At 44.6% G+C, this 17495-nt stretch overlaps 1 protein-coding gene and 1 long non-coding RNA gene across 2 annotated transcripts in view; one reads left to right on the forward strand and one right to left on the reverse strand.

The window, feature by feature from the left end:
* The window catches only part of LOC128833650 (uncharacterized), a 105827-nt gene extending 99392 nt beyond the window's left edge, over window positions 1-6435 (reverse strand). The window contains exon 1 of the long non-coding RNA XR_008444310.1: window positions 6057-6435. This is a non-coding gene — a long non-coding RNA (uncharacterized LOC128833650). The remainder of the gene's footprint in view (window positions 1-6056) is intronic.
* Window positions 4228-17495, forward strand: part of B3GAT2 (beta-1,3-glucuronyltransferase 2) — a 46614-nt gene continuing 33346 nt past the window's right edge. The window contains exon 1 of the mRNA XM_054021660.1: window positions 4228-5395. Within this exon, the coding sequence (XP_053877635.1) occupies window positions 4892-5395 (504 nt within the window). The 5' untranslated portion in view covers window positions 4228-4891. The remainder of the gene's footprint in view (window positions 5396-17495) is intronic.

Here is a 17495-nt window from a genome sequence, read left to right on the forward strand (position 1 = left end):
TTAGGTGTTAGATTTATATTAGTACTTCAACCTAAGACAAATTATTAGTAGTTTAGTTGCCTTTTATATTTATAAAATATGGATCCAAACCCACAGGGTACTGTGTACACTCCACTGCTACTGAATAAATGAAATCACATTAGTTGTGCAATCCCAACACTAGGAAAAAAGCTGCTTCTATAAATATCAGGTGCGGGCTCCTTATTAGAGGCAAGATAGTCTTTGCATACCATGTTTTGTGTCAAATGAAGTCTGGTCTTTACCTTCTGTTGTAAAATGGCCATCAACCCGCCTTTACATGCCAATTTTGCCTACCCATCTTTACCAACCTCCTCTGATAAGAGCAAGTAGTCACACAAATTCAAAAGTAATGAACCAGCATCCTTTACTTTATTCAATTCCAGTCATGTGAAACAGACACAATCTCTCTGCAGTATTTTATCCACCAGTTAAACATAATTCCACATTTTATGTTTATCTAATTGCTTTTGCTCCTGTTTCCTGCAGGAGTGAAATAGTCCCATCATTGCAGAGCACACAGAAAAATCCATTTTAATTGCTTCTTTCAAATGCTCCTATCTCCAACTATAACTTCAGATAGATATACTATCAGCCTGGGGAAACCATATTGTTTATAACCCTGGACAGGGAGAAGTGCTATTTGGGCAAGTAAAAGTGTCAGGCTTTCTGCCAACAAGACAGGCATGACAGGAGAGACTGGAGATAGGCTGGGTAACATCAGAAGTAGCAACACTGATGTGAGAGCGAAGGGTGGCCCAAGGGACTGAGTGGAAGAAAAGCAAAGAGCTACCTAGGATGGAAAGGTTGGCACCACCTCCTGACAAATCCATGACAAAAATCTGCATTGGGGAATGAAGGCACTGATCAGCAACACCATACTATATTTTCAGCACAATAACTTTCTGCAAATAAACCATTCTGGATTCTAAAGAGTAATGCATGCCCACCCGCCATCATGTAACTCTGAATATGCACTACTCTGCTTTAGTGTGCAACTATAAGAATGATCTGAGTCACATAATGATTTGTGCCATCCATCACAGGTTAGAGTCTGGCCCTTTGTTTTATAGTTACACCTGAGGCCCAAAGTCAAATGTAACAATTTTGGTAATAAATAGTGCTGAGGTGTTTTGTAGTAAAATATGTATCTGTAGCTAGTCTTGTCACACAAAAATAGCATGTTTAGTCATTATATAATGTGAGTGGGTCTCTCTAATTTCAAAAACAAGAACATCCTACTTTGCTTATTTGAGAGAATTTTAATAAATAATATTTTATTTGTATATAGTGCCTTTCAACCTGAGGAATTTCAAAACTCTTCAAACACTTTACAACTCACTCTTTTTCTCTTGGCCTAAAATAATCTATATTTAAATATAAAAGAAAATGCTTCTGCATCATTAACTAGCATCTTCTATTACACATTGTGTACTCAATCTACCATTGAAATGTAGCCACCTCTGAGGCAAAATACAGTTGCTGTATCATAACATACATCATGCAACAGTTTAAGAGTAAAACTATAGGCATAGTAAAATAATTACATAGAACGTGGACATAAAAACAGGCGAATGAGTGTTGCCTACAAAACAATATATAAATACAGTTCACACTGTGTGGATATATTTATCTAGAAATTTATATCAGCACACATTGTCAGACAGCTGGGTACTTCCCATCAATAAAACCAATCAATATATTACAATATGTTGTATATAGCTAGAAACAGTAAATACAAATTGAATAGATGTACATAAGCACTGAATTTAGTTACCAGATGCCAGGAACATAGTCAATTACAGAGATGGAATAGTATCAAATATTCCATCAAGAACTTGCCTTAATGATGAGTTAGTGGTTGTGCTCCTTTCTAAACTGTTGCAATTACACCAGCTGTTCCTATTGCTGCCTTTGTTACGGTATTATATATAAGTATTGATTACTCCTACAAAATTCCCACTAATGATGATAATTTTTCCTGAGAAAAGACTAGTTGTTATACAAAGAATATGTCCATTAAAATACACTCCTTCCTAATCCTTAATTTTAGTCTGTGCCCCACTGGGCTTTTGGTGCTCTGATACTCAAATATCTTGGAATAATGAGCTTTGAACTCCCCTGAATTGACCATTAACTTTTTAAAAAGAAATCCTATTGGGATGTGGCTTTAATACATAGGTTACATTACCTGAATAAGCACCATCTGTAAATATCATTGTTCAGTAAATGGGGAAACAATGGCATATTTAGCCATTTGACAGAGGTGTTATTTAGATTATTGTCCTTCAGATAAGCTGCATCAGCACAAAACGGGCAACTGTAATTTCAGGTATGAGATGCTTTTGATTTGGATATATTGAACTACTTAGACTTGCTGTATTCCTCCATATTATTTCATTAATCACATAACAAGCTTTCCATTTCTCCACTAAACACGCTAACTCTAATTATTGCTAGACTGCACAGATGTTTCCTCATTTAGATGCTCAGTTCATAGTCATTTGTTACTCTCATTGTCACACAGATTTCAATTTATATTACATCACTCTAATGTCCTTTCTGTTTGTGAGCCCTTTGGGTTAATATGTCCATTTGAATAACAAGAATATATATAAAAATAGATTAGAAATGTGTACTTTCAGCCAATTGGCTTGTCTGAAAATATAAGGAATGTTTTTTTTAACAGCAGAATCATCCCACTAAATTCTGCTAAATGGGCAAAATTCTGATGTCAGATACAATTATTCCAGATTTAAACTGGTGCGGCCATAATTTGGCCTATAATTGTAATACAGTACATGTATTAAATAGTATAATTCTCATTATAATGAATAATAGTGTATCTTTCAATCTATTTTGCATCACATGAAGTGTAAAGGAACAAGTAAACTTTTAAACTAATGTTTAGTAATGACAATGAAAAATGCTGAACAATGCAACAGAAACTTCTTGGGCACTCCTAGGAGAGGAAGGAGTAGCGTTTAGAACATGTGTTTCATTTTGGTATGAGGGAATGAAGTTTGTGTTAGCACTAGATTATTGTATCATATTCAGATGAAATAAATACTGCTAAATGATTGATTACAAGATAAAATACCCATGCATATTTGATTTGAAAAAATACAGTTCCTGGGGTTTGTTTGTTACAAAGTTGAAGCAAATTTAGAGATATGGTGAAAAAGCAAGAAAATGAGATTCATGTACAAAAATGGGCAGTCATAGGGGGTTAGAATTAGAATGCCTTTTACTACTGTTCTTAAAATGTTTTGTTATGCAGCAGAGAGTATGGGTTATTCAGAGATTAAAATAAGCATGTAAAGTCCTGCCGAAAATACAAAAACACAAAGAAGCTGACCAAACTAAGTCAACAAAAAGAAATGTAAGTGTATGAAATGTTTTCAAGTAATTTACAAATATTAATTTTTGCTTATCTCGGAACATTATTCTTCCAGTTAAAAATGGCAGAAAAGTGGGCAGCAGCATACACTATACATACACTCTACTATTCAACTTTTCCTCATGTCAGAAAAATTAATTTTATTGAAAAAACAATTGCGTTGTAGATACTTAATTTCTCTAGGCAACTCGGAGGTGAGCAGTAGTGGTGCAGTCTCACACATAGCCCTGCAAAGCCGAACATTCCCTCGCCTTCAGCCGCGAGAACTGCCTGCTTCAACATCCCGCGTTGGAGCGGTTGGCATTTTGTTTTCTATGGGCCAACCACGGCTGCACAGGGAATGGGATGTTTCAGAAGACGAGTCAACTGCACGAGCCGGATTCGGCCGGTGATGGATGTCCATGCGTTTGTTATCGTCTCCCCGGGCACAGTCACTGTCTCGCTGCAGCCACGCTAGCCACGAGCTTCGGGACGTGTTAGAGCTGCCACATTTGCTAGACAAAAGAAGTTTAAGGGCTACTCTTTTGAGCGGGCGAGGCGGAACAACAGCTGTCTCCCATGTAGCCGCCCGGCCAGGCGTTAGCTCCTGCTGCACGCAGAGTCCAGAAGCTACGCTGGGGAACGCTGGCCCCTCTGCGGAACCCTTCGGGGGGTTTCCTTTGCCCCAGGCAGTCCCGCAACACACAAACCCGCGCGGCTGGCTTACGCGACTGGGCGGTCAGGGTGATTAAAACTCACAGCATTGGCTCGTTAGTGGTGTGACTCGACCCCCCCCCCCCCCTTCCCCCAATGCTCCGATCCCTGGAGTTTTAAGCACGTGAGCAGACGCTGCCTGTTCTCCAAAGACCCCGCAGCCTTTCAGGAGCGAGCCAGCGCGCCAACCTCTCCAGCCAGCTCCCCTGCCAGCCCGGAGAGCCCCCCGTTTCCTCCCGCGCACCCGGCGAGGAGCTTCCCTCCCTGCGCCACCTCCCAGCGGGGGGGCTCCGCGCCTAGCCACCACCAGCGCCGCACACAGGACGGTCCGGCAGCCCCGCCGCGGCGCTGGCCCGAGGAGGGATGTGGCGAGGGCAAGAGACGGTGGAAGGGCGGCAGCCGCCGGCGTAGAGCGGCGAGAAGAGCAGGCAGCCAGCGGCAGGACTGGCCGGGCGAAGAGGGGAACCACAGACGCCCTGGGGACCGGCTGGGCTCCCCCCTACCCCGGCTCTGCGCCAGCCCCTGCGCCATGTGACTGACCCGCTCCGTGCAGCCCAGGGCAGAACGTCGGACTCGGTGCCCAGGGCATTGACCCGCCCGCCCGGGCTGACCAGCCCCCGTGGCCAGGCAGGGGGTGACCTGTGATCGCTGGGGCTGCCCCCTTCCGCCCGGCTCCGATGCGCTGAGAGCCGCCCGCCCGCAGCCCTGCTTCCATGGGAGGGGAGCACAGGCGGCGGCCGCTGATGCTGTGAGGGCGGCGCCCTGCTTGGTGGGGGCACCATGAAGTCCCTGCTCCTCAGCCGCTTCCTGCTGCTGCTGCCCTGGGGGCTCATCGTCATCCTCCTGCTGGACACAGACAGCAGCCGGGCGCCGCTCGTGCCCCCCGCCCGGCCCCCGCAGCAGGCGGCTCCCAGGAGGCCGGCGCTGCCCCCCATCTATGCCATCACCCCCACCTACAGCCGCCCGGTGCAGAAAGCCGAGCTCACCCGCCTGGCCAACACCTTCCGCCAGGTGGCGCGGCTGCACTGGGTCCTGGTGGAGGACGCGGCCCGGCGCAGCGAGCTGGTGAGCCGCTTCGTGGCGCGGGCCGGCCTGCCCTGCACCCACCTGCACGTCCCCACCCCGCGCAGGTACAAGCGGCCCGGCCTGCCCCGCGCCACGGAGCAGCGCAACGCCGGCCTGGCCTGGCTCCGGCAGCGACACCAGCACCTGCCGCCGCCGCAGCCCGGGGTGCTCTTCTTCGCCGACGACGACAACACCTACAGCCTGGAGCTCTTCGAGGAGGTAGCGCTGGGGAAGGGGGGCGGGTGTCGGGTCAGGGAACCCACTGACCTGCCATAGCCACGTACCCTGCGTGCACCTCCACGCACTCCAGAGCCTGGCACACCCTGCCCACCTGCATGCACCTGCACCCAGTCCAGAGCCTGGCTCCACCCAGTCCAGAGCCAAGCCCTGGTACTCCGACCCCACCATGGACCTCCATCTAGTCCAGAGCTGTGCATCACCGGCCCCTTGTATGCACCTCCACCTAATCCAGAGTCAGCCTCTCCCCCATCTCTAGCCAATCCAGAGCCCTGCATCCTGCCTGCACCTCCTCCAGGTGACAGCCAGGCCCAGAGACTCCGCAGCACCACAGACCTTGCATATTCTTCTAACAGCCAATTAACACCCTGACCCTGCATGCACTCCCCCCCACCCCTGCACACAGACACAGTTTTATGCACTGTGCATGCACTTTCACCAGTTCGCGACTTTCAATACACCCAGACTCATACAGTCTACCCAGTTTTAGGCAGTGTGCATGGCCCCTCACCCCAAACTCATGCATAGACCTTTCCAAAATCAATACTCCAGTATTCTGCACACATCTTCCCCCAGACCCAACACATGACATATTCCCTTCTCCCAAATTCGTGCACTCTGCAAGCATTCAGAGTACCATTACCTTAATCTTAATTCTGCCTTTCAGCAACAGTTGCCTTCTTTTTCCTTCCCACATCCAGAAGCAGTCACTTGCTATTTTCTTTTTCTTGCTGAGATATGCAGAGTTGGGGATTATATAATGTCTTCACTGTGGCTCTGTTAAAACTGGGATAAAAGAGACACCGCTGTCTTTGATTTCTTCAGTTCTGGTTGTATCTCTTTCTTTTGCCCTGGAGGGCAAACTCACATCATGAATCATGGTCCTTTATAATTTAACTTGCCATGAATTACTTTGCTTGGAGTTGCCCACTCTTTTTTGAAGCCTGTCATTGTTAAAAGCAGAAAATCTTTTACATAATGGCTAAACATCTTTTCAGGAGTCTCATTTGTAAGGGGATGTGTTTTGTCTTTATTCCAGCCACTCCGAGAAGTGCTTGCTCCCTTTCAGTAGGAGTTGGCAAGTGCACAGGGATGAGGTTATCCAGCTTTCTGATTTCCCACTGGCAGGAAGGAGGATGTTTAATAAGTGGACATAAAACAACAGAAGAAAGACCATGTATCTTTGACAGATAAAAGAATAACCTTGGCAGAAAAATGGGGGAGGAAAAGAGAAAAAGTAGATTGGCAGGCAATGTGCAGGAGTTTTAAAGAGATTGAAATCAGCATACTTCAGTGCTTAAAGGTATGAACCTATCAATGTATGATAGCATCCTGTATTTAGCTAGTAGCTCACATCCATGGGTGATTTACAATCAGTAGATGCAAACACAAAATATACAAAGATGCCCAGCAGATAAAGCATGTAGAGGGTGTTGTTTTAGAAATGTTGATCAACACAATTGACTAGTGTTTAGATTTAAAATATATTTGCTTCCCTCTTCAATATGTTGACAGGTGCAAGTTCCTCATTTAGCAGAGCTACTCTAGTTCCTGTTCCAGCATGAGATGCAGCACTGAAGCTCCTAATTTGAGGACCTTACACTGGAAATGTCATATTCTGTTTTTCTGGGTTATTTTCCTAAACCTCACTAGACCCCCATGGCTGTACTTAGCTCATCAATGCAAAGGAATTCTATGCCTTCATCTTGTTTTAATGCTATCAACTGGGTTCTCTTGGAATTCATTGCCAGTGTGGTTCATTCCACTGCAGGCTACAACCCAGTCCAGAAAATATGCCCCTCTTCCAGTGGTAGCACAGGGGCAAATGTTGTCTGGACACAAATCCTTTATAGAAAGTACACAGGGAAGAGGAAACACTAAATGAAGAAGTGACTGGGCACACCAGTTAAGTAACTGTTAAGAGGAGATGGTCCTGAGTCAGCTTGAATGTTTTTTATTTCCTAGTCCTTTGTTTCTAATTTCTGAGGATGATGAAATTAAAAAGGTACAAATTAGCTCCCCAAAGTGCTGGCTGTGAATGCAGGGATGCAAAGGATGAATGAATCCGTAGGGTTAACCTTGAAGATTACAGGCACAACAGGCAATCCATGTTCAATTATTTCTCTTTGCTAACAGGAATGCCAGCCTCTTCACACATGCAGCTAAGCAATTCTAAGCCTCCTTTCAACACGGTTCAGTGCTAAGAAAGAAATGTTTGCTTTGAGCAGTCCCATGTTCACAGGGAAACACATTTGTGAGTGAAGCTCTTGCTGTGAGAGGCAGTAGCAGAAACAAACAAAACAGATCTACTTCAGGGAGAGGGAGAGATTTCAGTCTTCAAATATCTACTGAACAACCCCATTTCTGTTTTCCCTGCAGCACGGATGGGCTTGGGGGGGAGGGGGGAGGCAAGGTGCTGCTGGAACACAGATAATCTCCCCCCCCCCCCATATTGATCTGATGCTCTGTTCAAGCAACTAAAATCCTTTGCAAATGAGCTTTTGCAAATGCCACAAGCAGAGTGTGCCTTTCTGGTGAGAAGGTAGTCCGCATAGCCTTGTTTTCAATCAGGGCATTGGTCAGATTTCTATTTCTCATTGGAAAACCTTCACTATTTTCATGAGTTCTGACTTGACAATTTTAAAATAAATCTCCATCTCTCCTTTGGGAATTGATTGATTAAGAGTAAATTGTGCTCCTCCTTTCCAAGCCAGCCTCACAACGCATCACAGGTGGCAGAAATCCTGTAGTAATTCTCTTCATGAAAGTGGCTTAATGAGATGTGAGAGGGAATTTGTTAATGCTTAATGCTGTTTCCCAGCCTTCCAGTTGCAATTCTTCTGAATGGTGGTTGCTGAATCCCTAATCCCAAAGGAAACCTGATTTAAGACCCCTATTGTAGATGAGTAAGGGATTGGTATAGACGTGGGACTGGAAGCCAGAAACTCCTGTATTCTAATCCTGCCTTGCGCACGGACTGTCTGTGATTTTTTTTTTTTTGAACAAGGCACAATTACAGTTAGAAAGTGACTATGTAAAATTGCTATCTTATTAAATAGATCTGTGTGTCTGTTCTGAGTCATAGCTCCTGATTTTAGTGATAAAAGTAGGGCTGTTTTGGTAATATTTTTCAGTCCTGTTAGCACCAGAAAGTTCAAACTCCTAAGGGCTTCCAAAACCCCATAGGAATGTTGCATCAGTGCACTTTACACTGGTAAAGGTTTGCATTGGCTTAGCTCCATTGCTGCAAATTTCTCTAATATGCTTAAAAGAGAATCTGAGCCTCTTTAATGAAGCACCCCCCTGCAGCAGCTTTATTACAAGTGAAGGTGTACAAGCCAGAAGGAATGCACTTTGTGAAATGCCAGGTTGTTTTTGTCAAGGTGTCAGTTTGAAAAATCTAGTTTCCATTTATGGTATTTTATAATGTGCTCATAATCACCATATTAGAAATGCATCAGGTGTATTTGATACGGAGAGATGTTAAATATTAGAGTTAGTCAGAAAACAGCAACGGTTTTCCTTTACAATTAAAAATAAAATGCAGGTTTTTTTTTTTAATTATTAAACCTGGAAACAAATATTGACCAGCTGTAGTAAACTTGGAACCCCACCAGGCTCTTTGTACTGTGGCCTACACACTTGCCTGCCTCCCCTGGGTGGTGTGGAGCTTAATTTGTTAATAGCCAAAAATGTGCTCTCCTATTTCAATTAAATGAAGTTGCTCCAAGTATGTTTTAACTACAGTTTCTGAAGTGGTGCTGAGGATGGTTTGTCCTTAGCTACCCCTGCAGCTCAACTATGTTCCCCATTGGTTCCTCTGCATCCTTTGTCAGGAATGAGTATTTTTAACCACTTAGAAGAGGCTTCTGTGAGAGGAGCAGTTAGCCTGGTGTTTGGAGTGCTAAGTGACATTATGGCAATAACTGAGAAATTGTTCTCTGGAATAAATGGAAGTCTGGCCTTTAGTTGCTCACAACTCTTTTCACTTTAGGATGTGACCTAGAAATTTAGGTCTACACTTTTTCTTTAGTCCAGACAGCTGTGTCAGTATTTTATCTATTTATTTTCATAGCCTAGAGACCTAGAAGTTGATTGATTCTCTACCTCAGATGTGGACCACTCATCTACAGATCCATCTCCATCAAAACCAATTCCCCCCTCCCCCACCCCTCCCAATTCTGGAAATGTGTTTAAGAATTTGATCAGGCAAGATACCCAGCAAGAAATTAATTTTCATAGCAAAGCCAGTGGAATGACTAAAGCCCAACTAACATTTATTTCATGAATTTTATTGAGATTTCAACATGGATCAGTGTGACCTCTCTCTCTCTTTCTTTTCTTGTAGGCTGTTTTAAGTGATGCAGTTACACTTTCTGTTGCATTTAGCTCACAAGATGCCTGGATACAAGTAATTATAATAAAGTGACTAATACTTTGATTTCCAGTGGTACACTTTTAGATTTCTAGACAAAAATCTTAGTTAAGACTGAGACTATCTGATCCTGTAATTCTGCCTCCATAGAATGTTAGATTAATAAATCAAAAACAACAGTTTTGAGGTTCCAACTCCAACCTCTACCTTAACTTTTCATATCCCTCCCTGCCTATCTTGTATATATCACTAAACCAGAGATTGACTTACTCTGCCCTTTTTGTATTTTAAATCATGGGCTATATACTATTACTTTAAAAACCAATGTATGTTAAATTTACACATGCAGATTGTGTGTCCACCATCAGTTTAGCTAATCTCCTTCTTACACAGACATACCTGTCAATGAAGACTTCAATAGGAGGTTGACCTGCTGAAAGGATACAAGAAAGGTTTTGATGTAGGTAGACTCAAATATGCCAACTCAAGATATGCAGTGTACTTGTAGCCATGCCAGTCCCAGGATATGAGAGAGACAAGGATGGGTGAGGTAATAACTTTTTATTGGACCGTCTCTCTCACCAACAGAAGTTCATACAATAAAAGATATTACCTCACTCACAGTGTTCCCTCTAATTTTTCCGATCCACTTGAGGAATTAATTTTATGTGCACCAATATGAAGGTGATGTATGACACATCACCTTCATATTGGTGCACATAATAAAATTAATGTGGTGGAGGGTGGGGCCGAGGAGTTCAGAGTGTGGGAGTGGGCTCAGGGCTGGGGCAGAGGGTTGGGATGTGTGGGGGAATGAGGGTTCCGGCTGTGAGCATGGGCTCTGGGGTGGGGCCAGAGATGAGGGGTTTGGGATGTAGGAGGGTGCTCTGGGACTAGGGCTGGGAGAGAGAACTCACCCCAGCTCTTTGTCCCCGTAGCAGCGCTTGGGTTGGGGGGCAGAGGTGCCTCTCCCCACTGCAGCAGCTTTGGGGCTGCAGGATGGGTTCCCCTAGGGTTACCATACGTCCTCTTTTTCCCGGACATGTCCGGCTTTTCAGCAATCAAACCCCCGTCCGGGGGGAATTGCTGAAAAGCCACACATGTCCGGGAAAATGGCCGGCACTTCCTCTCCCCCTGTGGCTCTGCTCCACTCCTCCTCTCTCAGATTTACAGAGCCAAGCTGCCCGAGCAAGCGCTACTGGCTTCAGGCAGCCTCCGGACCCCGAGCCCCCAGCCAGGCACTTCTCCTACCCGGCTCCAGCTGAGCTGCTCCCACGGTGCAAGGTCCAGAGGCAGGGGGGGTGCTGCCTGAAGCCGGTAACGCTGGCTCCTGCAGCTCTGCTCTGTAAGTCTGAGGGGGAGGAGCCAAGCAGCTCGGCTGGAGCCGGGGAAGGGACGTGTCCAGCCAGCTCTGGGTCCTGAGGTAGGGGAGGGCTGCCAGAAGCCAGCAGCTCGGCTCTTACAGTCTGAGCTGGGAGGAGCAGCTCAGCTGGAGCCCAGGTAGGAGAAGTGCCTGAAGCCGGTAGCACTAGGGCAGCTCGGCTCTTAAACAGAGCCGAAGAGTCAGGGAGCAGCAGCAGTCGCCAGAGCCTGCTCTAAGGTAAGCCAGGGATGCCAGCAAAGCTGGGAGTACCATGCGCCGCTGATTGCACAGGTGGGGGGCAGCGCTGGGGGAGCTGCTCCAGGGAGCCGCCAAAAAGCACTGACTGGTGGGGGAGGAAGGGAGGGCAGTGTGAAAAAGGCAGGAGTGTGCAGAGGGATCAGAGCTCTGGCTGCGATGGGCATCGGGCTGCCTTGCCTGCAAGTGGATCAGAGCTCCTGGGGCTGGGGTGTGCTGTATGGCACTCAGCTCCCCATTTGTGATGAGACACAGCAGTGTGGTGGATCACTGCGAATTGATGAAGAGTGTGACAAATTCTGTGCTGAAGTGAATAATATGTACAGCAGATGCTTAGAATATTTGGAGATGTGGCTTAGACCCCTTGAAGACTTCTCTTGTTTCAGGTGGATTACCCTGAGTGAGACACCGAATTGGAGTGATGTGGAACCTTGTATCAAGTACCTGACCGATAAGGGGATGCAAATTGATGACGTGAAGTGTTTTGATCAGTTCAGCAACCTGAAGAAGTTTACAGAAAGTTGCAACAGTGATGAAGAGTTCAGTAATTTGCTAGCACACCAGAAGTGGACCAAATATTTTGAGAAATCCAAAAACATTGAGTGTCATTCAGAACTGTTAAAGATTGCACAGTTTTTCTTTGCTATTCCTTCTCACAATGCAAATGTAGAGCGAATTTTTTCACTGATGCAAAGCCAGTGGACAAAGGAAAGGACCAACTTGAATGTTGAGTCGTTGAAAGGAATTCTACTTGTACAGTACAACTTCAGACAAACTTCTTGTAAAGACTTTCATGCCTTCTTAAAGAGCAATCAACCACTGCTGAGAAAAATGCGATCTGCAGAGAAGTATGCGTGGGCACATGAGGAGAAAGAAAACTGAAGAACTAGTGAAAGGAAAGGACTCACTACATATAAAGAATTACGTTTTAGAATTAAAGAATTAAATAGCTCAAAATGTCCGGGATTTTACCCGGCAGGGAGGAGAACTGGGTGCTCCAAGGCATCTGGGGAGCTGGGAAACAGAACAGTGTGAGCTGCGTGTCCTGACCGCTCCCAAAAACGGAGCGCTGGGGCAGATCCTCCACTGAGCAGCTTCATTAAAGTCATGGGAGTCTATACTAGTGGAGTGCCTGACTTTAGAATTGGTGCAGTTGTTTCGTGTGGCTGGGAGGGAGGAGGGGGAATGTGGGGTGCTCAGGGGAAGGGGCGGAGACTTTGGGGAAGGGGTTGGAATGGGGGCAGGGAAGGGGCGGAGTTGGGCGGGGCCAGGGGCGGGGAAAGGGGTGGGGCGGGGGAGGGGAAGGGGCGGAGTTGGGGCGGGGCCGGGGCCCCGTGGAGTGTCCTCTTTTTTCAATGTTCAAATATGGTAACCCTAGGTTCCCCTCCCCCGGCCGCAGCAGGTCCGGGCTGGGGCTGAGTTGGGGCCGGGGGAGGGGTGCCCTGGCCGTGGCAGGTCCTGGCCAGGGCTGGGTTTGAGCCACCCCTTCACCGGCTGCGGCAGGTCTGAGGCTGAGTTGGGGCTGGGGGAGGGGTGCTACTTCATAGATGTTCCAGGACTGGAGCTCCCACAGAGAAAAATTAGTGAGTGCTGCTCAGCAGCACCCACCGGCAGCCAAGCTTCCCCCACCCCCCAGTGCCTCTCCCCTGCCAGCAGCCCTGCTGACCAACTCCTCCTCCCTCCCAGCGCCTCCCGCGAACAGCTGTTTTGCTGTGTGTGTAGGAAGCTCCAGGAGGGTGCTTGGGGGAGGAGGTGGGGAAGGGGTGGAGCAGGGGCAGTAAAGGCAGGGCGGGGACTTGGGTGGAGGGATGGGTGGAGCACCCCCGGCTAGAGGGGAAGTCAGCGCCTATGGGCGCCCCTCCCCTGGCTGCAGCATGTCCCAGCTGGGCAGGTTCCCTGAACGCCTGCGCAGTGCTAAATAGGCAGCTGCATGGCCATGCAGCTTACATGGAACTTAGCTCACCCACCTTGTCAACTCAAGATATTGTGAAATAACTGATTTTTAATAACTGCCTTTCTCCATACTGGGATACGTCTTCCACCTTTATTTGTCTTTTGTGGTTATTCTAACCATTCATTTGTTCCCAGACTAAACAACTTTGTTAATTTGCAATAAAGGATGAAAGAATGTATCACTTCATCCAAAAACTGCTAAGTTGGTAGTGTTTTCAAAATACTCTCAAGCTTTCTCTAGGAAGTTCTAAGTTAACATTTTAGTTTATAAACTACAACGCAATACACTACATCAATCATTTGACAGTTAACAACTGCTTAGCTAGTTACCTGAACTGCCCTGATGGTCTTGAGAACTGCCAGACTCAGACATTGGATCCATCCTTTCACACAGGTTTATTAAGTAAGGTACTAAATATTTTATGGTCGCTAATAGGAATGACCTGTTTGATGTCTGGGTTTGTGGTAGTCCTCAGGATGGCACTATGAAGTAGAGTTAAGGTTGGTTGCGTGACCCAAGCTTTGTATTTTACCAAAAAAGGTGGGGGAGGGGTGTGTGTGTGTGTTTTATATATATATATAAAAATAAACTGGCATCTTATCTGGAATTTCCAATCAATGCAGTTTGCTGCCTAGGAACCTCCTTGGATTTTAAAAGTATAACAGGATTCTTTGTATGACTTCCATTGTCTGTGGGCACTTTGGTAGCCATGCAGGAAATCTGATCAATTTTGTAAGGCATGTACAAAATGATCTCATTCCTTTCCAGAAAGCCTTCTACACCCATATGTGGCTTCTTCTTCCCTATTTCTGGTCCAGGACCTGTTATGTCCCATGTAGCTTTTGCTCTTTTATTCTTCTGGGCAGGACTTACCTGCACCAAAGCGGTTCCCTTGCAGAACCTTGTCCCACCAGGAGCATCTCTGCCTGGACCATGTGTGCTTTGCAAAGCCCCTGTCATGCCATGTACATTTTGCAAAGAACCTGCTAGGTTACCTATACTTTACCAAGTGTCTGTCAAAATAATGCATGTATCAAATTGATGTATGTATTTTGTACATTTAAAAAGAGACAAATGTTCAGTGCACCTGAATATATACATATATGCAGTACATGTATCTAAAAAGATGCTTGCGTCATATACATGGTGCATGTTATTTTTAAATGGATAAGAACGGCCATACTGGGTCAGACCAAAGGTCCATCAGGACCAGTATCGTGTCCTCTGACAGTGGCCAATGGCAGGTGCCCCAAATGGAATGAACAGACCGGTTATCATCAAGTGATCCATGCCCTGTCACCCAATCCCAGCTTCTGGCAAACAGGCTAGGGACACCATTCCGCCCATCCTGCCTAATAGCCATTGATGGATCTATCATCCATGAATCTATCTAGCTCCCCTTTGAACCACGTTATAGTATTGGCCTTCACAACACCCTCTGGCAAGGAGTTCCAGAGGTTGACAGTGCGTTGCATGAAAAAATACTTCCTTGTGTTTGTTTTAAACCTGCTACCTGTTAATTTCATTTGGTGGCCCCTTATTCTTGTATTATAAGAAGGAGTAAATAACACTTCCTTATTTACTTTCTCTATACCACTCATGATTTTATAGACCTCTATCATATCCCTCCTTAGTCGCCTCTTTTCCAAGCTGAAGAGTCCCAGTCTTATTAATCTCTCCTCATATGGAAGCCGTTCTATACCCCTAATCATTTTTGTTGCCCTTTTCTGAACCTTTTCCAATTATAATATATCTTTTTTTAAATGGGGCGACCACATCTACATGCAGTATTTAAGGTGAGGGCATACAATGGATTTATATAAAGGCAATATGATATTTTCTGTCTTAATATCTATCCCTTTCTTGATGATTCCCAACATTCTGTTTGCTTTTTTGACTGCCGCTGCACATTGAGTGTATGTTTTCAGAGAACTATCCACAATGACTCCAAGATCTTTCTTGAGTGGTAACTATAGCTAATTTAAACCACGTTTCTGTAGGTTATCATTATTTATATCTATAAGGGTGATAACACCTTTAAACTGATCCATAATTCATGCATGCATCACCAGCCTCAAACATACTACTAGCATCTCTGCTTTTTAGGGACGAAGGCCCTGATCCAATGCCCATGGAAATCAGTGGGAGCCTTTCCATTGACTTAAATGGATGCTGGATTTAGGCCATATTTGGGCAGTTACCTTGAAGTTTTGAAGATGTGATTAGTCAAAAAATGTTAGGAAAATCTTCTGAAAGAGAATTAAGAGTATATTTCCAAGCCTCCATATCTCTGAAACTGCTTATATGATTTGCTCCCAGTTTACCAAAAAGTTTTACCCTGAATTTTCAGATTAGGCAGGTTTTATGTCTGGTGTAGTGGAAGCTAGTTCAACTGTAGCTCTGGAAGGACTAGTGCACCTTCCACTATATGTTTAATGTAATCTGTTATTAACCAGCATAGGACAGTTGTTAGTGACTTCAGTAGTGGTGAAAAATGGATTCCTATGTAATTGGGTATGGATAAAATGACAGCCAAATGGATTTTTTAAAAAAAAGTCATTAGTAGACCATCAGTATTTTTTAAATGTGACTGGTATTATAAAATCTTTGAATCTACAGAACTGGTTGGAAAAAGCAGATTTTTGCTCAGCTTCCTACCGGTAGTTTTGGGAAACAGTATTCAGCAGCCTAGACAGAATGAAATATTAGCCATTTGTCATTGATTTTTTTCTTCATATTAAAAAAACCTTACTTTAAGAAACAAGCTAAATATGAACCAGTAGTGCATTAAATATTTTTCTAATGTGTAGATGAATTTGATACACTTGAGGGTATATGAATGCACACTGATATTAGAGTTAGGCAAGTGGTGCCTTTTCTAAATAGTTCAGAATAAACACAAGTTGCTAGAAAAAAAGCTGGAGTAACTTTAAAAGGAGAGAAACTAGATACTTGTACCAGTATCTTTTTTTTTTCCTGTTATGTAAGGATTAGGGACCCTGTCTCGCAACATGCTGGGCATCCTCAGCTCCAGCTCTTTGGGACCAAATCTTGTCATTTTACATGTTTATAGTGAAATCCAGACCATTACTACTACTATTAATTGAGGATGGCCAGCAGCTCTTAAGAGGCACTTGTTGTTCTTCAGGATCAGGACCTACCAGAACAACAAAATGAGGGAAGAGAAAGAGGATCTATTAAGTAAGAGTGAGATAATAAACTCCAATAGTAGATATTTGCAGGGGTAGAAAGTCTATGAAATTCAAAGATTGAGGGCCTTCCTCCACATTTTGCTATATTCACTATCAAAATATAAGCTGCTGTTTCAGAAGGTTTCTAGTCCTAATTGTAAAACTAGTTCTGAGTTCTGGTGCATGACTGCCTTAGTGAATTTAGAGCAAGACTCCAAATTACAAATATAATACATATATATATATTATGTTATCATCATACCATGCACTTAATATAAGGCCTTGTTTACACAAGAAAATGATACTGATGTGTTCATCAGTTTAGAACCTAAAGTTAAATTATGCAGCTACTCCTTTTGGTTCAAGAGTGTCTTATATCATGTTAGCTTGAGTCAGTAAGGTTTGACTTTGGCTAAATCAATATAATGCATTTTTAAACTGAAATAAGTCTGTCCACATGAGGGCTGTGTTCTGCTTTAACTAAATCAGTTTTTAAAGTGTTTCTAAAACTTAGAGCATGGATTTGTCAAGAACAAATTGTGTCAAGCCAATCTGATAGCTTTCTTTGACAGGGTAACAAGCCCTGGGAATGGGGAGGCAGGGGGGAATGGTAGATATGCTATATCTTGTCTTTAGTAAATCTTCTGGTACTGTCTCCCATGACCTTCTAATAAACAAACTAGGGAAATACAACCTAGATGGAGCTACGATAAGGTGAGTACATAACTGGTTGGAAAACGGTTCCCAGAGAGTAGTGGTTCACAGTCAAGCTGAAAGGGCATATCAAGTGATCAGTTCTGGATATGGTTCTGTTCAATATTTTCATCAGTGAATTAGATAATGGCATAGAGAGTATGCTTATAAAGTTTGTGGACAATACCAAGCTGGGGCAGGCTGCAAGTGCTTTGGAGGATATGATTAAAATTCAAAATGATCTGGAGAAA

This window comes from Malaclemys terrapin, chromosome 3 (genome assembly GCF_027887155.1).
Source record: "Malaclemys terrapin pileata isolate rMalTer1 chromosome 3, rMalTer1.hap1, whole genome shotgun sequence".
NCBI lineage: Eukaryota > Metazoa > Chordata > Testudines > Emydidae > Malaclemys > Malaclemys terrapin.